Genomic DNA, 26,704 nt, shown 5'->3' with positions numbered 1-26,704 from the left:
AAGAAGACGTCACACTGTTTGACTGACAGGTGATCTCTGGGAAGTGTAGTGCAATAAACAGTGCAGAACAGCAGGGATTCAGAGACTACCTAGAGCTGCAATGATGAACTGATTAGTAACCAACTATTTTGAGTATTTTTTTAAGAAAAAGAATGTGAATATTTTTCTGGATAAAATGAGACACTTTAGGGCGTCAACTTCGGCTCTGGGAAAGGGTGATTGACATTCACCGTTTTCATGGACCACACAACTAAACTAAAATAACACGACTCCAACTTTCACAGAAAATGTCGCTATGTTTAGGAATATATTTCAGGGCTGCAACAATAAGTCGATTAACTGAGTGACAGAAAATTAATCTGCAGTTATTTTGATAATCGAATAATCATTTTTCAAGCAAAAATGTCAAACATTTGTTGCTTTATTCTGTTTTTACATCACTGAAAACTACCTAACAAACAATATTCTGGGGTTTTGTTGTTGTTCAGACATTCAAAGAAATCACCTTGAGCTCTGGGAAACTGTGAGGGGCATTTTATAGTAAAAACAACTAATCAATTAATCAAGAAGCTAATCACCAGCTGCGATCCTAACATACATACTGTACATACATAATCCTGGATGATCAGGTGTCTTTATATTTTCTATTCACTCTATTTATGCATTTTTATAAATGCTCATCTAGGTATAAGCATTTCAAATTAGATACCAATGTGCGAGTCTGTTTCTATGCTGTTCATGACATTTTAGCAAGTGACTGTTTAAAAAGGCAGTGGTTATCAGATTGATCATTTGTATTATTTAATTTCGTGATGACCTAGGCGTTTTATATTGCAATGTTACTGCAATATTTAACATGATATCATATATTTTCTGACAGATCTTTTAAGGACCAATCTGGATACAGGAAAGAAAGAAACCAAGAGAATCAAAAAACGGAAACAGACAACGAAAGACTGACAGACGCCAACCTGAAACAGACGGAGAAAATAAAGAAGAGGATGTAGGTGGTTAAGTGATGAAAGAGAGAGAGGCGGATATGATATGATTTGCAGCAGAGCCCAAACTTTATAGTGCAAGAGAAGATGAGAGCGAGGCAGAGAGCATTAAGTATAGATGAGGAGGAGCAGAGGGAGGACATCATCATTTATTCAGGAGCTGGCAAGACAAGATCCTCAATCACAGCACGACACACACACACACACATACACAAAGACTGAGTAGCATCAGATGAAGGTGTGTGTCCTTCCCTTCACTCTGCTGCTAACTGATCTTCCAAGAAGTGCACAGACGTATCGAGAGTGGAGGGAGGGTTTACACCAAATACAAGTGGGAGGTGTTGAGTTTTTGGCGTGTTGTGGAAATCAAAGTCCTGTTTATGTTGAATCATCAGTACGGAAGATGAACAATGTGTTAGAAAATATCTGTTTTTGTGGACAAGATCATTTAAAGAGAGAAATAAACAATAGTTTCCAGAAAATCAAATCAAGCAAAGGAAAAATAATGCTTGTTTCCATCCACTGCTGTTAATATTAGAGGAATATTAAAATAACCAGTTAGCGGCACTAATTCTCCACTCTGGTGCCATTAAACCATTGCAGAAGAGGACACAAGGCGATGACGTCATTAAGGGCGTTTTTTTAAACCTATAGTTTGTTTGCTCTGTATGAGTTGGTAAACTGGTTGGTTCAGTTTTTTTTTTTAATCACAGCGAAAAATCCAAGCAAACCAAGATGTTTCACTAAAAGTCAGGTGAGAGTAGAGTCGTCTCCTGATTGGTCAGATGTGTCCGGGACGGGAGTGAGAATGTAAACACGAAAAGAATGTAAGAATGTAAAACACCTGAAGAAGCTCCTATCTGCTCAAATATCAGGAAGACAATGTACTTTGTTGGTGCATTCAAGAAACACCTGAACACCTCAACACTACATATAAATATTAATATATATACATATATCTCAAGCACGATTACCCATCAGTCACTGCGCCTCAATGGCGCGCCAAAAACAAATAATGGCGCTTACGAGGGAGTTTACTGTTGGCGTAATATAAAGTATGCCAGGCTAAAAGCAGTGAGAGGCTTGTTTTACCTTAGAAGTGTTGAAGGTTGACAATATATAATATTACTAGGGCAGTAGTCAACCAAAGAAAATCAGCCACATATTTCTCTGTTCTGTATTTCTCTGTTTTGTGTCTTCAGGTTATGCTAACCCATCGTTGCTAACTTTGGAGCTAACCCCCTTCACTTTTCCAGCACTTGGGGAAACAACAGACGTGACTTTTTAGGATTTATTAACTAACACACTGTAGTTTATACTGTACATTTACTGCCACACTGTCAACTTACTACTAACGTCTTCCTCTGCTCCACTCGCATCAACCGTCACTTCTCTGCCGATCGCTCGTTCCCGCTCGCTACGCAAACATACTACGTAATGCCGTATTACTTAACAGAGTTACGCTACTAATAGTTGCCCATGCAACGACACAGAGGTTGACTCACGCACTGAACAGCGCTGCACAGAGGCTCCTGAACGCTAATGATTTCCGAATGAATGGATATTTGGCGTTAATTCTGGCATTACAATTTTCTTTTGACCTGGCGGAGGCTCTCGTTGTTATAATTGTGGGAGAAACACTGATTCAGCAAACGTTCAGTGCATTCAGTAAACGCTCGGTAAACGTTGAGTACTGTTAGACCCAGCAGTCTCCATTACGTTGGTAATGGTTTGTTAGTCTGTCCCTCCTGCTGCAGGAAATAATGAATTAATCCTAGAAAGCTATTGATGTAGCACTTTCTCCTTATGAAAATAACACGGAGATTATTCGACCAATGAGAATTGAGTCGGACGAGAGCATATCGACCAACTAATCGACCAGTCGACCAGTAGACTACAGCCCTAAACACTACATAATAATCTGTAGATAATCTGCATAATATTAATCTCTTTAGAAATGACACCGCATTTAATCACAAATTACATTTTCTAATGGTGTCCGTTTTTGTTGCAATATATGTTCTATATTTTATTTCAGAAGTGTAAAATTTCCACAGTAGCAGCAGCCTTGTTTACGTTACCAGGGTAACACACACACACACACACACACACACACACACACAGAGGAAGTGATGTCAGCATTGGTGACATTGCAGGGTGTTACTAACGGAGGAATTTTCTGTCGGGGCAAGTTCCCTTAACAGACTTTCCTCCCTGCAGGGTAAGACTGTTTATGTGCGCTGTGAACACAGCTAGAGAGACAGTCTGTAAAACTCTTGTCGTCATGCCAACCTTGTTACCACAGTAATCTGTCCATAATACACAACCGCTGTGATCTGATGGACAGTAGAGCCTCTGTCTGACGCCCCGTCCACTTCCTCTTTCTCTCTCTCTTTTTTTTTTACACCAGTCTCTCTCTCTCCTTTTTATTCTCTACCTTGCTCTGTTTTTACTCCTCTCTCTCTCTTCTTCTCTGCATCCCTACACCCCCCTTCTCTCCCTCCCTCATTAGAGAAAATCAAAGCGCTTCATCTGTTGCCAATCAGGCCTCTCTGATCGGGATGAGGGAGCCTCTTAATTACATCTCACACACACAGACAAATATGCAACATGTGAGAGTGCGAGCCATCTGTGCACTATGGGGGAAATTAATGAATCATCACTCTCGCATTCTGTCTTCACCCCACATTTTGAAAATCATCCTCCAACACATGACTGCAGAAGAAATCGCACCGCTTCTCGTCAGCCTCGAAACACAAAGACTTCATGCACACAATCCTGGACATTCAGCACATTCAGTCTTTCCAGTGTCCGGCGTCTTCAATGTCCATCATGGATAAATTAAATGGAAAACATAAAAAAAAAAAATTAAAAAAAAAACATTGGCATTTTATGCCAGACTGCCCCAGCTTAAGTTTATTATGGGATTTGAGTCCAAATGTGCCATCATTTAAAAACGGGTTAGATCTCTTAATTAAAACAAGGTCATATGACTCGATGCTGTTAAAAACAAGCACAAAAAAAGAATAATATGGAACAAATTTAATTTAATCAGTCTGTATCACTGAGTTAATTATGTTAAATTTGGACTAAGTTGTAGTGTGAGGTAATGAATTTTAAAAAATGAAAAGCATGTAGATAATGGGACAATATTAAAGAGGGGAAAAGTGCACAGATGGGTGTACATGTATGTGTTTGTATATATTTTTATTTACTTGAAGCAGACACAAACAATCACATACTCACACATTACATTATTTTATCTGTTTTGTTTCTTTGCTTGGTTTGTGCTGCCTTCTTTATGTTTGCTTCTGATTCTGTGGCTGCTTGTTTGTTTATTTTTGTAGATCACATGACTATTTTTTTTAACAGTTTATAATATTATAAATGAGGTGAAATTACTCCCATAAACTTCTTCTAAATCTCACCTGCACAATACGTTTCTTCCCTTTTGTTGTTGTGTTGTTTTATGCTGTTTTGTTTTTACTGTGCAAATAAATAAATAAAATGAAAATGTGGCTGGCGATTTTTTTGTATTTATCTTATTATCATCAAATCTCATCTTTGGATCCAAACCAACACTGAACTGATCTACTAACAAGTATTGTGCGTGTATCAAAGCCTGATATATCTGATTAAAAACACATCAGTGAGTCACATCGCTGCACTGGGTGACATGTTCCTTCATCATTAAGAGTTTGGTCACGTTAGTTTGTTTAGAAACGGCTCCAAAGACTAATAACAGCATCGTGTTTTCAGTCTCAGGAGAGTAGTTGTGTGTGAGGCAGACGCTACTGAGCATGTGCAGGAAAGCGTTTCTGTTTACAGCTTCACTAGCTTGTCGTGCAAGTTCTTTGAGAAATTGAAATTGTAGTATAAAGCCAAGAGGTTGTGATATGTAGCACAACAAGCTAGTGAAGATCTGTAAATGTTCCTGTGTTCCTGCACATGCTCAGTGGCGTCTGCCGTACTAGAAAGCTCTCTCCTGAGGGTTACTATCTTATCACTGTTATTAATCTTTGGAGCCGTTCCTAAACAAACTAACGTGACTAAAACAGTGCAGCGGTGTGACTCATTGACATGTTTTTAATAGTTTCTGGACAACAACAGAGAAATAAGATATATCAGACTTTGGATGCACACACAACACAAAAATACATTTGTTGACAATAAGAAAAATATAGAAAAGCAGCCAAATCTATTAAGAAAGAACAAAAAATAGTGTGATGGTTTCATTCTCAGTGACAGTACGTTTGTTTCTCTATACTCTCTACTAGCTTTAAGTGGGGCTTAATTTTATTTAATTGTGTTTTTGGTTTTGTATTTAAGTAAATTTAAAAAACAGGAAATATCAAGGCAAAGAGTAGAGGAATCTGCAGACTTGTTTTGCCATGAATCCATAAATCTGCTTTAGTGATATCTTCTAAAAATAAGCTCTTTAGAAGTTAAGCTTTCGCCTCATAATTATCTTGTTCAGATTATCTTCATATCAAAAAGTAATCCAGGGGATTGTTGTCTGTGCAGTGGAAGCAGGTACAGCTAGTAGATAACGCAGTAATAATAACTTCAAAATGTAAAAAAAAAAAATAGAGTAAAAACATCTGGTCCAGGTGTATTCACTCACTCCACTGAAACATTACACTTCTGCTTTTCATCACTAAAAACATGATGAGACCCTGGTGTCCCAAAACGGAAAGAAATAAGAAAAAGTAAAATACGAGTACTACGTCTCTCAGCAACATAACTGACGCTCCATTCATACATGTATTTAATATTTTTACTCATCTTTTTAGTGACGTATGCTGACAAATTTCTACTTTAGTGCAACAAAGGTGGACAATAAAGTTGTTTTGATTTTGATACAAAGGTATTTGCTGTGTGTTGAAAAGCTGCACACATACAGGCAAAGAAAAAAGCCAAAAACTATCAAATAAAAACTGTCCGAGAACATGTAAATAAATATTTAAGAAGCAAAACTCATCCTGAAAATATCAATAAATAGCATGCCGGACTAAAACATGTAGTGACAGTGTCGTGAGCCTGTAAACAGAGTAAAAAATGAGCAAAAAGAGGAGAAATCAAAGTGTTAAAATAATGTGCTAGACCTGAAACACACACACACACACACACACACACACACACACACACACACACACACCAAAAACAATATAAACAGACTGAGACTATGAGGATGCCAAAGAGTCTGTTTGAATCACAACCAACGAAACAAACACAGACAGCCAGAAAGAGACAATCTGTAATAGCAGTCTGTATTTCTGCGTGTGTGTGTGTGTGTGTGTGTGTGTGTGTGTGTGTGTGTGTGTGTGTGTGTGTGTGTGTGTTGTACCTGAAGTTGCCTGCTCCTAACGTGAAATAAAAGCGTCTTCATCGTGCTCCTCTCCTGTCACAACGCTCAGACTGATTAACTGACAGTGTTGTTACAGCAAACAGCGCCGAGGGAAAAACACACACACACACACACACACACACACACACACACACACACACACACACACACACACACACACACACACAGGAAGGCCCTCCAGCTGTTCATCGTGGCGATTAAAGCATGTCCTGTCATTGTTTCCCTGGCAACAACATCTGCACAGGAAGGCACACATCTGTCCTTGGAGGCCCCCTGCCACACACACACACACACACACACACACATATATATACACACACACACACACTAACACACACACACTATGTCACTGCAGGGACAAGCAGGAAACTCGTGGACATGACAGAACTTTAAATCTTTAACTTCTTCTCAGCAGCTTCGTATAATAAATGTTCTAAATATTGTTTATGAGTTTTAAGAGCCTGCGAGCCATGAACATGTGATTTCCCAACGGGTCTGTCGATGCATCGTCTGTCTAACGAACGCAACGCGCTCGTAACGTGTGATGAAGATGACACATGCAGCGGGAGAGGAGAGGAAAGGAACAAATGAAGAGGAAAGAAAAGATGAGGAGAGGAGAAGGGAAAGAGAATAAACAAAAGGAAAGAGGAGATAAGGGGAAGGAAAGGATATTTAAAAAAGGAAATGAAATGACAGGAGGGTAAAGGTAAAACAAAGGAGAGGAGAGAATAAAAGAAAAGAAGAATAGGAGAAAAAGGAGGAGAGGAAAGAAAAGGAAACAGAAGAGGAAAGGAGGTGAAAGACAACAAATTAAAGGAAAGAGGAGATGAGATGAGAGGAAGGAAAAGGATGTTAAAAAAGGAAATGAAAGGAGAGGAAAGAGGAAGAGCAAAGAAAAGAGGACAAAAAAAGGAAACAGGAGAGAAGGGGGGATTAATTAAAGGAAAGAGCAGAGGAGTGCAAAGAAAAGGAAAAAGGAAATAAAGGTGATGAGAGTAAAGGAAAGGAAACAAGAGAGGAAAGGAAGGAAAGGAAACAGGAGAGGAAAGGAAGGAAAGGAAACAAGAGAGGAAAGGAAGGAAAGGAAAAGGATAAAGAAAAAGAGGAGAATAAAGGAAACAGGAGAAGAAAGGAAAGGAAAAATAAAAAGGAAATGAAAAGAGAAAGAAAGAAGAGATAAAGAACAGAAACAAAGCGAAAGGTCCTGATAAATCAAAATGGAGGGTGAATTATAAACAAAAGGATGATCCTGTGTGTGAGAGTGTGAGACGAGGGGGGAAGATCAGGGAGCGTCTGACATGAAATACCTCAGCAGACAGAGACGAGGAGGAGGAGGAGGAGGAGGAGGAGGAGGAGGAGGATGAAGGACAGAAATGAGACTAGACGTGGGTTTCAAATCTCTGTGTCAAATTCCAGCTCAGGTCAGTCTGACTATTGAGTGGGGGAGGGTCTCTCTCTCTCTCTCTCTCTCTCTCCTTCTCTCTCTCTCTCTCTCTCTCTCTCAGGGGTTTTCCGTACACATGTGCTGACTTGGCGTGACTCGGTTTGAGTCGGCGGGTCGGCCAAACGCGGCAGGAATTTGCATCTCCATTACAAACAGGACTACCCGCTGGGAGCTGCGTCTCTAACTGATGACACGCCTGTCTTAAAAGCAACGCCCTCTTTAGCGCCGTTTACTCGAGCACCCAGGAAGTGGTCAGTAAGACGGTGGATACGTTTTTTTTGAGCGTCACGACCCTCGAGAAATGACTCGCCTCACTATCAGAATTTGACCCTTTCGGTCTGATAACATTTGGAAAGTCCAGAGGAGCCGAATCATTTTATCCCGTTCAAACCAGACGTTAGCCTAGCTCATCCCTCAATGATGACATCACTGTGACCCGCTCGGAGGCGGGTCGGGCACGCTTCCACCCGACTTTGGCGATGGTCCATCTCAGGTGCGACTCAGCACTTTTAAACTGACTCAGCGTGGCCAAAAGTGCCATCTCTCCTCCTCTTCCTCCTCTCTGCTGCATCTTCCTCTCCTTTGGTCATCCCAGTAACACTGCAGGGAAACTCCCCATCACTCCCTCCTCCTCCTCCTCCTCCTCCTTCTCCTCCTCCTCCTCCTCATCCCTGATGGTCCAGAGGAAATTCCCTAACTCTCCCTCCTTGCACACACATGTTCATCTGTCTGTGTTTTTCTATTGATGAGGTTTAGAGCTGCGATGACCTTGCAGTTATTGGATTTGTCGATCAAAAGAAAATTAATTGACGACAAAAAGTTATTTTTCAAGCAAAACGTGAAGCTTTTCATGATGATTCTTGGCCTCTTACATTATAGTAAACTGAATAAAGACATTAAAATGATCTAGGATATTGTGGACTATTGTTTTCTGACATTTTATGAACCAAAGGATTCATTGATTAATCAAGAAAATATATATAGAAATATATAATATCATAGTTTGTTGCAGCCCTAATGAGTGTTAAAGGGGACATAACATGTTTATTTGTGAGTTTCTGTTATTTATATACTATTATGATGTTGCAAAGCTTGAGGTGAACGTATGTAAAAATGCTTCCTGCAAGTCAAAAGCCAGGGCTTCAACCTGCTCTCAAGACTTGAATTGCAAACTGGCCTCTACTTCCCCATCAAACTGATGCCACATTGTTCACACATGGCCTCAGACGGCGTCCGTTCTGTAGCATTTGTTTGCTAAGGTTGTTCACGTCGTCCACTCCCGTATTTCAGATAAGATTCAGAAACGTACTGATGTATTTGAGAAGTTTCCATTTGGAGTAAAGGAGGAGTGAAATCCTGCTGCTATTGTTTGTTTTACCTCCAGATCCAAAAGAAGCTTCCTGAAAGCTGACCAATCAGAACAGAGTGGGCTCATCAGGAGGCGGGCCTTAAAGAGACAGGAGCTGTTTCAGACAGAGGCTGAACTGAGGGGCTGCATAAAGGACCAGTAGAAGATAAATAAGGAGTTTTTAACTGTAAATCATGTAAAGATATTCCAGTAGAGCCCCAGAATATAAATACAGAGCTGGAAATGTGCAGAATATGTGTCCTTTAAATTAGCCACAGAGGTTAGTTTAGGGTTTAAAGGGCAGTTTGAAGTGAGTTTCTGGTCATTTCCTGCTCTGCCTTATTGATTAGATTCAGTGATTACCAACCCGCAAACATTTGCTAGCAGGCCAAGATGAAACGATAACAGCTGAGAAATAATTATATAACTTTATGAGCTATTTGAGCCATAATTACCTTAAGCTTGTTGCTGTTTGAGGTCATTCCTGAATCTTTTTTTTTTTCATCACGGCGAGTTAAACCAACAACAACAACAGGATGTTGATTTTAAATTAAAATAGGAAATCTGTAGACGAGATTATCAGTCCGTCATCACTGTGATCTGACTCTGTTCCTTCTACTGTTACAACTAATTATAAAACAAAAACAAACATCTCTGAGAGTTTCTGTGGAGGATAAAATGCCTAATGTGCACTTTATAATATCCAAACATTTGATCTTTATTTCCATCATGGCCTCCACCACCTGGTCCACATGCAGAAACATTATCAACATAAAAATGGTTCCCAGGTGGAAAAAAAAAAAGATTATAAAAACCCAAATTGTATCTTTAATTTACATTTTTTGCTTTGCTTTATATGTTGTTGAGCTGCGACTATTAGTCAATTAATTAATTAACACATTATAAGCAAAAAATGTTTGATTTGATGAAGAATTTGCTGCTTTTTCTTTACATTTTTACATTACAGTAAATTTAAAATTTTTGGATTTTGGACTGCTGCTCAGGAAAAAAAGAAGCATTTGATGACTTCACTTTGAGCTGTGGATATTATTCAGTGTTTTCTGATGATTTATTCAACAAACAACTAATCAATTAATCAGGAAAAAACTACAGGCAGATTAATCAATAATGAAAATAATCATGTTGCTTTCACTTCCTGGTCAATCAGTGAAAACAAGCGACAAACTTTCCTTCTATGGTTGCAACTAATGTTGTTTGATTTAACTGATTTGGGAAATTGTTAAATAAGTGATAAAAAAAAGTTAATTGTCAGTCAATCAATTAATGGAGAAAAACATTTCAGCTCTTTCTATCAAAATATAAAAGTCGAGCCTGTTTTATTATTCTGAAATAACTTTATACTTTTACAATAAATGTTTCCTGCGAGCTGTGAAAGTTGGAAGCATCGCTGAATTAACAACGAGCCAGTTTCCAGTTAGGTAATCCATTTATCTAATCTATACTATGACTGTGCAACTCGGTGGTACTTTCCGATCAATCTGCATCTCTCTGGCTGTAAATCTATTTTGGTGGGCGGCTCGAACATGTGCTGTAAAACCTGCGCTGAGTGGATTAGAGGTCACAGACTGTTTTTAATGTTACTCAGAGGCGTAAAATGAGCCGCAGGTGTTAAAATACCTTTAATGTATAAAATTCAAAAAGATGAGCGGTAATATGTTGTTTACAGTTTATAAAATGTGCAGATTTGCTGATTTTCTGTATATTTTGTCGGAGTTTAATTGAATTTTTTCTGTTGTTTAGACAAAATTAACAGTTTAAAGACGTCTGTTTGGGATTTGGTAACTTATGAAGGGCTTTTGTCATCGTTTTAACCGTTTATAGACTAAATTAATAATTGATTAATTAAAAAAACATATTTTAACGGATTAACTGATAATGAAAATATTAGTTTCTTCCAACATCAGTTAGGCTGAGGGTGAAGATCAGAGGTCAGGAAATAAATAAAGACCATCCATACCGGACCTCACAAGTATATCAGTGTTTAAGTGTGTCCGTGTGTGTGTGTGTGTGTCCGTGTGTGTGTGTGTGTGTGTCCGTGTGTGTGTTGTTGAACAAGGCATTGTGGGTATTGCCATTGTGAGGTCACAGGGTGATGATGTAATCTGTGTAACTCGGCGCCTCTTTTCCTGAACACAGCTCTCTCCAGGAACAGACCAATCATAGAGCTCCAACACACACACACACACACACGCACACACACACACACAGGGAAGCTATCTTTGTCAGGACGTTGCATTGACTTCTATTCATCATAGAGAGTCTAACCCAAACCCTAACCCCTAACCATGACCTCAGAAATGACGTCTCGCCTCATTAGGACTACTGGTCCCAGTGAGAGCACAAGCACACACACACACACACACACACACACACACACACACACACACACACACTGACCCTGCCCAATACCACAGAAGATTGTACCAACTGATCCTGACAGAAACTAAACTGGGAGGAGATAAAAATCTTTCTTCTTCTTCTTCTTCGTCTTGTTCATTTATTATCTGCTTGTTCTCTGACACACACACACACACACACACACAAAAGCACACACACACACACACACTTTCCCTCCCTCGCTTTATGCCTCTTCCTATCAAATCAATACTCCCTCTTTCTCTCTCTCTCTCTCTCTCTCTGTATTCATCAATATCTACTCTAGCTAGCATGGGTGGGGTGAAGGTTTCCATTTTAGGTGTTAAGGCCTGAGCACACACACACACAAACACACTTCCTCCCTCCCTCCCTTACTCACACACACACACACACACACACACACACACACACACATACACACACACACACACACACACAGAAGGATGACCACAGATGGAGACAAATAACCGCTAAGTGCCGAACCCAAAACACTAAAATAGCTCCTTTTACAGAATGAGAGCTAACAAAATGTCCTAACCTGGCCTGGCGATGATTCCTCTGGTGTTTCAGAGCTTTAACACACATTAACATTAACACACACACACACACACACACACACACACACACACACACACACACACACACACACACACACATACACACACAGCACAAGCACATTTGCTCAGTACAACTTTAGGTTATTATACTTTACTTGAGTATTTCCATTTTGCGCAACTTTATACTTCTACTCCAACACAATTCAGATACATAAAATCACACAACTGAATTACAACAATAAATACATTTTGCTAGAAACATACTGCACATGTAATGTCGGCTGAATTATGTCTCCTCTCAACATAATGAGAAAATGTTGTTAATTAATTAGTTTTTGGCAAGTTCCATAAATGTTGATACTGAACATATGAGTGAAATGTTCAGAGACAATCTAATTCTTTTTTTCTCACTAAAATATCTGCTTGTTGTAAATACAGCAATAAAAAAACTTCTTATGGTTATATTTAGGTACTGGCAGCACTTGTAGCCCTTAATTCATTCACAAAAAACTTCACCTGTTTTTTTTAAAATACAATTTTGTATTTAAATGTAGTTTCTATGAAACAGGGTTGGTATATAAAGTAGTTCAAACTTCACCTCAAGCAGCTACAATAATGAAATGCTGCTTTCACACTGATGCTTCAGTATTAAAGAGAATATAAGATGCTTTTTTGTGATTTTCTGTTATTTTTGTACTGTTCTGATGTCGGATGTTAAACATGTTCAAAGTTCCAAAACTTGAGGTGAACGTATGTAGAAATGCTGCCTGTAAGTCAAAAGTCAGGGCTTCAACCTGCTCTAAACGCTTTGTGTGCAAAGTTGCCTCTACTTCCTTGTTGTGATGATGTCAGATTGTTCGCACATGCCCACAAATGGCCGTCTGTTTGTTGCTAACGTTGTTTCATGTGTTGTTCACGTTGTCCTCATATGTTGGATCTGATTTCAGCTCGAACATGTACGGGTGAAAAGAAGTGAAATCCTGCTACTATAGTTTGTTTACGTAGCCTCCAGAGCTGGAGGAAACTTCCTGAAACTAACCAATCAGAACAGAGTGGGCTCATCTGGGGGGCGGGGCTTAAAGAGACAGGAGCTAAAACGGCCTGTTTCAGACAGAGGCTGAACTGAGGGGCTGCATAAAGGACCAGTAGAAGATAAATAAGGAGTTTTTAACTGGAAATGATGCAAAGATATTCCAGTAGAGCCCCAGAATATAAATATAGAGCTGGAAATGTGCAGAATATGTGTCCTTTAACAACGTACTTCATTCAGTGTACTACAGCATATCAGTCTTTAGGCCAATTTTCTGCAAATCCAGTACTTTTACTTGATGATAGGAGTATTTTTACATTGTTGTAGTGGTACTTTTACTTCAGTACTTCTTCCACCACTGCAAACACACAGTATAACAGAGCCTACTGCTTCCAGGTTCAGAGGTTGTGACCGTTTAAACCGTAAGTAGATGAGTTGTTTCCGAGGAATGTCTCATCTATCTGATCCCTCACACACACACACACAAACACACACACACACACACACACACACACAGACACACACACACACACACACACACACACACACACACACACACACACACACAGACACACCTGAGCATGTTGAATAGGAGAGTAGTGCGCCATGTGTTTGTGTGTGTGTGGGCGTTTAAAAGACGCCAGTGAAAGTCAGTCCAGATGGCCGGAGAAGATTAAACACCATCTGCCAGCGAGCGCTACGTACACACACACACACACACACACACATATATATACATACATACATACATACACACACGGTAGGGTTGTGAAATGATGAATATGAAAAATGACTTCTCTAATAAGGAAATTCATTACATTTTTAGCATTTGTGATGAGGGCCTTTTTTCTAGGGGGATGATGAATAATTGAATCTTCCTTTGGTAATCTGTCAGGAAAAATAGGCTGAAAGGGGGAAATGAGGGCCCACATGTAGTGTCAGACTTCATTATTCTGTGTTTTTGCAGCCGCAGCATGTGTGTGTGTGTGTGTGTGTGTGAGTATTTACTGCTGACTTTATATTACATTAGCCTGCTTTGGCCTGCATGTGCAGAGAGGACAAACACCCAGACTGTGTGAGTTACACTTTGAACAGAAAAGTTTGAGAAGGTAGTAGGGATGTGCAGAGAGCCCAGTATTTGTATTTCTATATATCATGAATAAACTACCTTATAAAGGAGGTCACTACACTGAGTCTCGAACCAGAGTCTCCTAGATCTGTGCTGACTACTGAGATAAAACTTTACTCATCGCCTCATTGCAGACAGACCTCTACCTGTTTATACACCCATAACACAGAAACAGCACAGCATGTAACCATGTAGAAGAACTTCAAAGGTGATTCTTGCTTTGCACTTTTCATTTTATTGCCTATTTTTTACAACCTAACTTTGTGGAAAGGAGAAGAGGAACAACAGGTTATGGAGAGTCTCTTGGGAGAACTTCACATGTGTCAGTAGTTCAGATTTATATCTGAGGAACACCCCCGACTCTGGGAGTGATGTCCAAATAAGGAAATGTGCGTCATGTAGCAGGTGGATGTGACTCCCCTGGTTGAGACCTGCTGATAGACGTCACAGCGGAGCAGAGGAGAGACACTGAGATAGAGACGTAACCGACCTGCACGCTGATATTTGACATGTTGTTTTTTTTCTTCCTGAAAACAAATAGTTTTTAAAATATTTGTATGAAACAAATATTCATTTGAGAGAAAAAAAAAAAAAAAACACTATTCGTGCTTTGCTGAATATTTGTATTCGGGCACACCCCTAGTAAGTAGACAGTTATAAATAGCCAAAAATATATACTTTTACTGTTACAAACACCTGATATGAACTTCTGTCTCAGTTAGAGCTGCAACAGTTAGTTGATTTATGTTAGTCGATCAACAGAAAATCAACTATTTTTTAAGAAAAAATGTCCAAATTCTCTGATTCCAGCTTCTCAAATGTGAATATTTTCTGCTTTATATAGTCTGAACAATGAAGCTCAGGTGTGCTTCATTATTCAACTAATAAACTCAACAAAATATGGCAGCTTTTTCTCCATTATCCAATTAAACACCAGGTTTGAAACCCTGTCGAAGGTGATATAACAACCATTTATCTGTGAACCCATCACACTACTGTATTTTTGTTGATCTGTCTCACCTCACCTCTCTATTATACTGTATTTGTCTGCTTTTGTTATTGATATGTTCAAAAACCAATAACCAGAGTAAAACAGCAGGCCGTAAACAGGCCGTAAAAGCAGCTACAGTACAGTACACCTAGAAACGAGGCATTATCAGAGGTATTAATGACTTTTAACGATGTGGAAAACATCACATCTCATGTCTCAGATTGCTGGATACTATCATGTTCATGCAGCAGCAGTGATTGAAAGGTTAGAGATGTAAAATCTGCGGCTGTGTTTGGCAGCTTCAAGGTTGTGAAGAAGAGCGTTTGTCCTCTGCAGATCTGCTTCGGATTAATTCAACTCACAAAAGCTCCATTTGTAATTCTAATGGTTCTGACAAGCACCTGAAGGCGGCATAATATTACATTTGTTCAAGTGACTCATTCACATTTTCAGCACCGTTAACTCTGTGACCTGAAAGGAAACACGGACTCATGAGTAAATCTTACAAAACACATCGGATCAGCTCGTTTAAAGAAGGATGTTTTATCTGGGTTTTTTTTTTTTGTGTGTTTTTCTGTTCTCGCTGCCAAACCGCTCAGGTCGACCAGAAAACTCGACTACAGCTTCCTCCAGATGTTCAGCTGCTGCTTCACACACACACACACACACACACCGAGCCCAAGTCAAAGAGACGACTCATCCGGGGCTCCAACGCTCATTTTAAATGACTCAGCTCACTGCAGAACAGGCCCAGTCAAGATTTATGACATTTATGAGCTCAAGTAGCCAGAGAAGAGACGACTATCGGTTTCAGATGGTCGCTGAAAATCCTCTAACGTAATTTACAATTTAACTTCTCTTTAAATTGTACGATAGATGACTTGACAGTTCCCTCCTTCACTCGTATATCAACATGAACTCACAGGTCTGCCGTCGATCTTTGCTTCAGATGTTTAACCTGGAAAAACGAGACAGTCGTTTGGGTTGTTCATGTGATCAGTGTAGTTATAAGATTATGGTTTAAACAACTGCTTCACTCATTAAGACGAGTGAATTAGCACCACTTCCTGTTTTCATTTAAGCTTAATAAACCCAATATTATATTTCACTGGGAAATCGTGGTCGTTTATCTAAAACCTTCATCAATAATTTTGACAATCTAATAACCGTTTCAGTCATTTATCAAGAAAAAAACAGTTTCTGTTTCCAGCTCCCTGGAGGTCAGTTTCATGTCACTGTAAACTGAATATCTTTGGGTTCAGGACTGTTGGTTGGATAAGAGATGCTATTTACATGTTCTCTGAGCTCCTGTTAGGTATTTCAAACCAATGTTTGACATTTTATAAACCAGACAAAGTACTCACATCTGAAAATAATCTTTAATTGTAGCCCTCGACTTGTAAACAGTCACGTCTACACACAAGCTGTAATTAAGACGAGTAAACTCAGAAGCTACAACGATAAGTTGACAATCAATCAGTCGCTTGACAGAAAATGAATCAGATACTACTGTGTTTTGATAATCTAATAATTATATTTTTAAAGCAAAAAAACTTAATATTTTCTAGTTGTAGCTTCTCAAATGTGAGAATTTTATGCTTTTCTTTCTCATACATGATGCTAAACTGAGTATTTCTTGTTGGTCGTATCTGTGGGAAATTATAACGACCGGTTTTCAATATTTACTGACATTTACTGGACAAAATTAATCGAGAAAAAAAAAATCATTAGAAGAATTGATATAATTGTTAGTTGCAGCCCAACTGAAAGTCCGTCATTCAAATAATTAAACCCAATTTTAATAGATATAATGTAATTTTTTCAATGCACAGTATTTTAACGACTAACTCACGACTTTTTTCTGAGTTGTCAGCTGACGTGAACCCTCACGAGGAGTCTTTCCACCATCATCCCTCCCACAGGACATGAACGCAGCATAACTGCAGCCACACAGAAGGACGACAAACTCTAAACTCTCTCTTTTAGTTTGTAGTTAAACTAAAAAACTAAAAAGTTTAAAAATGGAACGTTATATCATAAAAAGCTGGTGCACGTGTTTGTTCGTGTGCATGACTGAGCTGGAGTCGGAGGGTCAGTGTCGGTCTCTCCCACAGTGAATAAGTGACCTCATCCTGGACCCAAACATGATACTGTGTCTGTGCAACACACACACACACGCACACACACACACACACACACACACACACACACACACACACACACACACACGCACACACACACACACACACACACACACACACACAGCTGAGAAGCAGCAGATGGCAGCAGATGTGAGTTGGTCCCTCAGAGAGCAGCGATGTTCCTAACGTTGTCTGGAAACCATTTTCTGCCTCGCTGGGGGCATCAGTGTGTGTGTGTGTGTGTGTGTGTGTGTGTGTGTGTGTGTGTGTGTGTGTTACTGACTCAACAATGAGCAGTGTAATCAGTATGTGAAGTAAATGTGTTGCTTTCTTGAAGTCGTCTCCAAACTAGTGATGATGTCGACTTGTGCTGTGGCGTACGTGTGTGTGTGTGTGTGTGTGTGTGTGTGTGTGTGTGTGTGTGTGTGTGTGTGTGTGTGTGTTTTATGGATTCGATAATGAGCTTGTGTGTGTGTGAGTAAGTGTTGAAGTGTGCGCTCTTGTGTTTTCCGTCTCTGTGAGGACCAGATAGAGTGTTAAATATTTAAAACAAAGACATTTTTCTGGTCCTTCTTTTCTTCAAAGGACTGTTGAAATTAAAGTTCTGGCGGCTCGGAGCTGCTTCTCACGACGTGTCGTCCGACCTCGCTGGAAATCAAATGTGTTCATAGTTGATCTGAACGGTTTTACTCGAAAAGGCGGAGCCGACTGTCACTGAGAGGGGAGGGGGGGGGGGGACGACTGATAACCCTCCTGGAAGGCGGTCAGACTCGTTTATTCACATGAGAAGTGACATTAATAGTTGAGAGAAGTTAATTTCTCACCTCCGCAACAGCTGACCAATCATGGCGTGAAGTGGGTGTGAATGTCAGCTTGTTGGAAACTTACAAAAACGGCTTTTCCACTGTTTGAGAAGCACGTCTGAAGGAGCATACAACCACCTTCTGGTCTAGGATTAGTCGTTTTATCCATAAAAGAGTCAAAGGTGACGTCTTCAAATGTCTAACAAGCAGTTCAAAACTAAAAAAAAACAGTTTATTTTAATGAATGACAAAGAAAAACATTCAATCTTCACATTTGAGAAGCTGAAACAAGCAACTCTTTGTCATATTTGCTTTAAAAAATGACTAAAATGTTGAACGACTAATCAATTAATCAACGTGTCGTTGCGGCTCTAGTTTAGATGTGTCAGGTTTAATCTTATGTATATGTATAGTAGATGTATATAAAATACTCCGGTTTGAATAATAATTTGTGTGATGTGGTAAAAATGCAGAATCAAGTCTATTCTCAGTGTTTGTGCAACTGGAGGTTTCAAGTTTCCACATCACACTTGTGTCAGTTGCATACTGGACCACGATTGGCTCCAAACCAGCTGTGATGTCACAAATCCTGCCAGTAGCTCCACGTGTTAAAGTGAGATTTAAGGTTGAGCTCAGAGAAACTTTCCTCCTTCAGCAGATGAACGTGAAAACAAACAGTGAAGAAGAAAAAAACACATATTTGAAGTGAAGGAGGCTTTTAAACACATCATATCAATGAGCGGTTCTCACAAGTATAACAAACATGTGCAGCAGTTTCACACTCGAGACTTTCTGCAGCGTGAAACACAGAGAGAGAGAGAGAGAGAGAGAGAGCTGCCTCATTACGCCATTTTAACCTGAGATAAAACACACACACCAACACACCAACACACACACACACACACGAGAGGTTTCACACTCAGTTGAGCGAGTGGAACAGTCTCACTCACTCATTAACAGCTTTGTAATATATTCATATATTCATCCTCACACACACACACACACATTGTGACGTTTATACCGTCTTTTCACATCTAGCTTCTTTCCTCTATATGTGTGTGTGTGTGTGTGTGTGTGTGTGTGTGTGTGTGTGTGTGTGCCTGCTGCAGACTCTGGAGAGTGAGGTAATGAGTGCTCAGCTTTTCTCAGGCAGCCGATCCATAAACCATCTCCTCTGCATTTAAAAATCGATGTGTGCAGCTGCCCTGCCTGCCTGCCCTGCCGCCAACACACACACACACACACACACACACACACACACACACACACACACACACACACACACTCTCTCTCTCTCTGCAGCGAGGAAGACCCCGCTATGTAAGATCAAAGTCAGATTCTGTTTTATTCAAGCGGAGACATCAGCCTGTTGTCAGATACTGTGAGCTCCACGCTGGTGTTTCCCAGACATATACTGGCTCGTAACCCTTTTAAGTGAAGCGATGTCTGCTCACAACCGTTTTCTCTGAGGCTGCACGTGTCCGTGAGCTCCGTGTAGTCCGACCACAGAGGGGATGTTCCCTCCCCAGACTGTCTTATGAATCATTTTTGAAGAGCTGAAGAGGTAAAACTATAGGAGCTGCCTGATATGTGCTCTCAATATAACATAATTCTGAGCTGAGATATGTGGATATACTTTAAGCACAACACTGTTATCCCTTATAATTTATAGATTTATAGATAGATTGAACAGATATCTCACTTATTCGCTGAAAAACTCCCGGCTGACTGGCAAATTGATTAAAACCAGAGCGCTAATTATTTAATTGAAAGCACAAATTTGTTTTTTCCTCTGTGGAGCCTCTCGGGCTCTCTATGAAACTGTCCAGTGTTTCACAACGAACAACAGAGATTAGAGGAAAAAAGTTAAACAGTCAAAAATAACTCTTGACCCCTCTGATTTATCTTGTGACCCTCTGGGAGGTCCTGACCCCCAGGTTGGGAAGCACCTCATCTGTCTATGTCCAGCTACTATTCTACTGTATGATAAATATTAATAAAGTTGCTGTAATACAGAATAAGACACGTAAAAACTCTCTGCTTGGAATAATTTGATGTTTTTCCGCAAAAAAAAAGTTCAACTCCATATTAAAAAATTCTTAAAATTAAATCTCTTGTAATGTGATGTTCAAAGTTCAGTCTCAGTGTTTGTGCAACTGGAGGTTTCAAGTTTCCACATCACACTTGTGTAAGTTGAATACTCGACCACGATTGGCTCCGAACTAGCTGTGATGTCACAAATCCTGCTAGTAGCTACACGTGTTAAACTGACATTAAAAGGTGAGAAACGTTACACTTTCAACAGATGAATGTGAAAACAAACTGAAGGAAGAGGAAGTTAAATGTGTTTTTGACTTTAAGAGGACTTTAGTGTTTTATTAAAGATAATGAATAACAAGTGGATCCTTGTTTGGACGACACAGTCAACTGCATCCCAACTTTGCATGTCAATATTAAGCAAATTTTCACCGTAAGCATCCAAATGGGAAGCAGATTTGATCAGTCGGTTCAGGTCCACTGCAGGTGAAGCTGCTTTAAAGGCCTTTTTTTTTACACTTTGCTATTCTGGGCTGTTTGAGACGAGAAGTTGCCAGTTATCGTGAAATCTCTGGTCTTCAATCTAAATCAGCGCCCTAGATCTCACTGTGAGTCTCGTCTACTGGTGGCCGTTTACGAGCTTTGGCGAGCAAAATTCTGAATTTATCAGAAATTTAAGACCAAATTCTCTCAGTGTGACTGCTGCTGCTACTCATGACCACATGAAATGACCAAGCAGCAACCTCCACGGCTGTAAAATGAAGCCAATGCGGAAGTGTCAAAAACTGCAGTTCCTTGAATGAACACTTGAGGCTCCAGAAGCGAGTCAATCCCCATAGACCTCCATGTTAAAATGTCCAACTTTACAGCAGAAATAAACATGTTTACAGTCTGGTACAAACAACGGTTTTGGTCTCTGTAGCTAATTTCCTCTTTCATGACAACTGTACGGGGGGTGAATTTTTTAATAACTCACCCGTTGAAGTTTTATTCAGCCGTAAAGTTCTGCATAATGAAGGACATGGCTGCTTTGAGTGACAGGTCCGCCAGCCGCTAGGTGGCTTGTTTCAGCCATTCGGCCCGCCTCTTTGCCCGTTTTTGATTGGCTGGGAGTTAGGCAGCGTCACGCACTGCCAAGATGGCGACGGCCGGAGCGGCTCGCTTTAAGCTTCAAAACCATGGATGTATAATAAGAGCTGGATAGGGCGCCGCCGCGCAGCCCTGCAGCCAATTTTTCCCAGTGGCCACTTCTGGTATTACAGCGAACAATCCCCCCGCGGCCCAAAAAGGATTTTCCACATAAACCACCATTGTAAAAGAGACGTCTGTAAAACTGTTGACAGGACCCCTCGAACTGCAAACAACGTCAATTATGACTCTTTCTGTTATGAACTTTTGATCCATGGAGGTTTTATGTTTGTAAAACTTTCCTCGAGCCGAGAAAAGCGATTTAAAAATCTGTGACATCATCACAATGTAAAGTCTATGGGCCGAGCGGGAGCTCGTGGGCGGGGCCAGCAGGGAAACACTACTGCGCATATTCAGTGGGCCGCACAACGCGGAAGCAAACCGTGAAGCTAGAAACTTTTTTGGCGTATGCGCCAGGCGAGTAGTTCCTATAGGACTGAATGGACGCCATTTTTAGTCCGGTACCCAGCTCTTATAATACATCCATGTTCAAAACCGCCCTTCAGAAACCAACAGGTGACGTCACGGTAACTACGTCCATATTTAGTGGACACGAACCAAAACGACGGAGGTGAATGAAAGAAGTTTGCTGCGTTTGGTGGATGACACGTCTCTGCTTTCATAAACTTTTTTTCTCTTTTTATATCTACAATTCACCACACATTCGTCTCACAATCACAGTGACAACCTCAAACTGATATATCATGCAGCCTGAAACTAATTGTGACCAAGATTTTATGATAGACGCCTCGCACAATGTGACTTGTGACAGATTTACATGATTGTTGCCGTCACACAGTCTGAAGGCGCCTTTCCTCAGGTCTCATACTGAATTACTGTTGCATTCTCCTCAGGTAAAGAATAAAGAAAGCTGCTCTTGGGATTAGCTGGTGAAGAGATGAGAAAAGCCTCCTGTTTTATAAAAAAAAAAAAAAAAAAACACCTTTAAAGTTTTCCTCCGATTCTGATCCGCTGAACAGACGCTGACAAATCCGTCAGTCCAGATAAAAAAAGTAATTTGTTTCGGCTGTCTCGTCTGTCACAACACTGACAGCTCAGACTGAAAATGAATTGAAAACTACCGACTGACTGAGCAGATCAGAGCGGACACGAAGCCGAGTCGTCTTACTTCCCGCCTCTGACCGAGAGCGACGTGTTCCGTCTCCTTTACCTGCAGACGGTTGTTCAGGTATTCTGGGAAATGTAAGACATCAATTGTTGTGTCCTGCATAACACAGTGTGTTTAGACTGTAAATACCACAATGAAGTACAAGTACACACAAAAACTAATGTGTAAAAAACAGTTTAATCTTGGAGAACAAAAAAAAGTTAATGTGAGGTTAATTTGGTGTCTGACACATATTTCATCATTTCCTGTTAATATAAAATGTTGATTTTTTTTGTATACTAACTGCCAAAGACTTTGACAATTAGTAAATAGTTCACACTGTACTGAAAACAAGTACAGTAGTATAGAATAGAGACGAAGCGCATCTACCAATTCCATACTAGGAGTGTGCCTGAATACAAATACGTTATTCGGCAAAGCACATATAGTGGGTTGCCACTATACAAATATTTTAAAAGTTATTCGTTGGGGGTGTTCCCCAGAGATAAAGCTGAGCTACTGACACAAGCAAAGTGCTTCCAACGGACTTTCCATAACCTGTTGTTCCTCTTCTCCTTCCCACAAAGTTAGATTGTAAAAAATAGGCAATAAATGAAAAGCGCAAAGCAATAATTGCCTTTGAAGTTCCTCCCAACGCTGCGCTGTCTCTGTGTTATGGGTGTATAGATAGATAGGTAGAGGTCTGTCAGCGCAGTCGTCTATGATCTGGGAGAGTCCAGTTCCAGACCCAGTGTGGGGACCTCCTTCATAAGGTAGTTTATTCATGAACACTTATTGTAACACTTTAATTTTCTAAAATTAAAAGTGTCATAAAAACAAAAACAGGATTTTTAAGCCTCTTTCCACTTTTCGATTATAAATACAGATACAAATACAAATACTGGGCTCTCTGCACATCCCTACTCTATACTAACACTATAATATATATATATAGTGTGCTGTTTGGCAGTAAATATGCAAGAAATCAACATATTGTACCATTTCATACTAATAGAAAGTGAATTGATGCATTGAGGTGTTTTCAGATCTGCACTTTCTAGTCCAGTTGAATCGGACTCTGGTTGGTTTTCCTCCTTGATACGATTCGATTGGGCAGATCTGAACACAGCAATGGTACTCAAGTACAGACCAAACCAGCCGTACCGAGACCCTTTAGATCAGAGGTCACTAACTGGCGGACCGCGGTCCGGGTCCGGACCCAGAAGCTGTCCCATACGGACCCCCGGACCTACAGCCCAGACAGACGGTTATGATTTAAAACAGGGGGCTTCTGTTCTAACTGGCACAGCTTTTATAGTCTTTACGGTAGACGGAGAAAAGGAGAGAAAGTCAAGATGTGAAACAGAAAAGAGGGAAATTCAAGCTTTTCTTCCCTTTATTTGATTTTTCTGAAGTTAAACACTTTATTTGAACATTTGATTTATTTTCAAATGCAGCCCTATTTTATTTAGTAGATTATTATTATTATTACATTAAACATCAGCAGTCATACATATATGTTCACTTCTATGTTACGTTGATTAGACAGTCAGGTATCGATTGTTGTTACGACTACCAGGCTAAATGGTTATAGACATTATGATGGACCTTTGCTTCAAGAAGTGTTCTCTAACTGGACCTCTTAAATTTGAGTTGGATACCCCTGCTCTAGAGGCTCTAGAGGAAGTGGTCTCGATCTGGTCCCAGATGAACTCAGGAGCGGTTTGTTTGCGCTGGGAACATCTTCAGGACCTTCTTCTTCCTGTGTTTACGCTCCTGCCACCAGTAACATCTGACCAATGAGGGAAGTAAACGTTCTCTGGTGGCTTTTACATTTTGGTTTGTCTGATTTTTTTCCTGTGTGAAAATGCACCAAACTGACCAGAGCAAACAAACTACAGGTCTGAAAACAGCCTAAATCTTACATACAAATGGACAATCATGGGTCTGACTGGAGGAAAACGGTGGAACGAACTCATCTAAATGAATACAAACTGACAGAAGAAAGGTCATTAGATGATAGATGGGTGATAGAAGTGAGTTTGTTTATCTGCTGTGAACGAGTGAAGTCAAACATCTACACCAGACACTTTCCTCCCTTTTACAGAACGCTTTATTTTTAAATTTGTCCCTTCTGAAAATACTACAAAACAAAGTTAGTATCGGTTTACAATTGGAAAGCAGAACACAGGAAGTGACTAAAGTGGTGTAAGACGCAGGCTGAGGAAAGTCTGTTTACTTCAAGTGTAAATAACAACATCTAACTCCCAAAAATAACTCCTGGAATGTGACAAATGAATGATGATATCGAGCGGTTCACAGCATCTGAGGGAGGAGGAGGATTTTTTTTTTTTTTTTTTTTTTTTTTTTGCTTTAAGATGAGTCATGACTTTAATAGTGAGCTACGCTAGTGCTTCACTCTGATACCAGTAATTATCCTGCAGGAGTAGGCGTCAGTTCTCTCAAACAAAAAGGAGATTTTTATCAACGAGGAAAAACTCAAACAACACAAAAAGTTGCACAAGTGTCGATGTACAAATGACTGGAAATGATGTTTACTTGTCAATAGCATCCGGTCAAACTCATGACTGCATATATCTCAATAACACACACACACACACACACACACACACACACACTTCCAGGCAGCTGCCATCAGTGAGTTCAGAGGGTTACGCTGTTGTCAGTACAAACAGAGAGCTCGCTGTGTTTACAACTGAAGCCCGCTAAATGTCAGGCAAGACTAACAGAAAACCTCCAAACACAATCTGGAAGCTCCTCTCTGTTTGATGTGAACATAAAACCCTAAAGACAGGAGAAAGACTTACGGTGCAGACAGGCATCGAGTCGTCCTCCCCCACCGAGTCCTCGGGATCGTGATGTACATCCTGTAACCACACAGGAAGAGAGAGAGACGTCACACGTTAGCACACACACACACCTGAAACACCGTGTTCCTGCCGCTGCAACATCACCACAGCGGTTTTTCTCAATGAATCGGTTAGCTGTGTGGTCCATGAAACGTCAGAAAATGATGAAAAATGTTGATTAGTGTTTCCCAAACTTGTTTTGTCCCGACCAACAGTCCACAACCCAAAATATATTCAGTTTACTGTCACAGAGGAGTAAAAAAAACCAGAAAACATTCACATTTGAGAAGCTGGAAGCAAAGAATTTTTACATTCTTTTCTTCAAGAACAACGTCAAGTAGTTCATGGTGATTTCGACATGTTCACCAGGAAAACAGTCTGCTGTGATACTCGGAAACGCCTCCGCATTACTGCTGATACAGGCCTGTTTCACACACTTTTATCTTTACTGTAATAGATATATTACTGTAGTGCGGTTGTGAAATTGTGAGCAGGGACTATTTTGGTAAATTTTCTCGGTGTGTAAATGAATTCATGAGCTACAAGATGTTTATTATAGAGACAGAGGAGAGACGACTGGAGTTGAACAGAGAGAGAACAGAGGAGACAAACGGAGGAGGTCGAGGTTACCGTGACACGCCTAATTTAAAATATGTACAAGTTTCAAGTCTTTGCAAGCGATTAAATGAAAAGAAATCAAAACACCAGGAACACAACATAAAATCTGCATCTTATAGACCAATCCAAAGATTAATGGATAATGAAAATAATTAAATTTTACCAACTTTTTAGGCAAAAATGCCTAAAATTCAAGCCTGTAAAATGTGAATATCCACATCATCTCCTGTGATAGAAAACTGAATCTTTTTGGTTTGTTCTGGACTCAGAAGCTTCATATATATATATAAATACAGTAAATATGCTGTGATTTGTCTTTTAAGCTCTGAAGAAGGCACGCTGGTTCTAGTTCTCTGTGCTTGTTCCCTGCCTACAGTGATCGATTCATTGTTTTGTCTATAAAACGTCAGAAAACAGTGAAAAACGTCTGTTCTGATCTCTTAGAGCCCATAATGACGTCTTCAGGTGTCTTGTTTTGTCTGATCGACAGTCAAAAATCCAAAAATATTCAGTTTATCATCATGTTTGACACATAAAAGCTTCAAATCATCACATTTTCAGAAGCTGCAGCCAGAAAATTATTTGTCATTTTTCCTTAAAAGATGATTATTCGATTATGAAAATAGTTGCTGAGTCATCGTTGCAGCTTTAAAGTTACTGAATCTCTGTGGACATAC

The 26,704-nt window shown here is 39.9% G+C and overlaps 1 protein-coding gene across 2 annotated transcripts in view; it reads right to left on the bottom strand.

Moving 5' to 3' along the window:
* rps6ka3b (ribosomal protein S6 kinase, polypeptide 3b) overlaps positions 1 to 26,704 on the bottom strand; it is a 65,359-nt gene that overhangs the window by 32,926 nt on the left and 5,729 nt on the right. For both annotated transcript variants that reach the window (XM_044338867.1, XM_044338866.1), the window contains exon 2: positions 25,368 to 25,427. In XM_044338867.1, coding sequence (XP_044194802.1) covers positions 25,368 to 25,427 — 60 coding nt within the window. The remainder of the gene's footprint in view (positions 1 to 25,367; positions 25,428 to 26,704) is intronic.

Source organism: Thunnus albacares, chromosome 21 (assembly GCF_914725855.1).
Source record: "Thunnus albacares chromosome 21, fThuAlb1.1, whole genome shotgun sequence".
In the NCBI taxonomy this organism is placed as follows: domain Eukaryota; kingdom Metazoa; phylum Chordata; class Actinopteri; order Scombriformes; family Scombridae; genus Thunnus; species Thunnus albacares.
The sequence above is the reverse complement of the archived record's forward strand: the minus strand, read 5'-3'. Positions and strand labels throughout refer to the sequence as shown.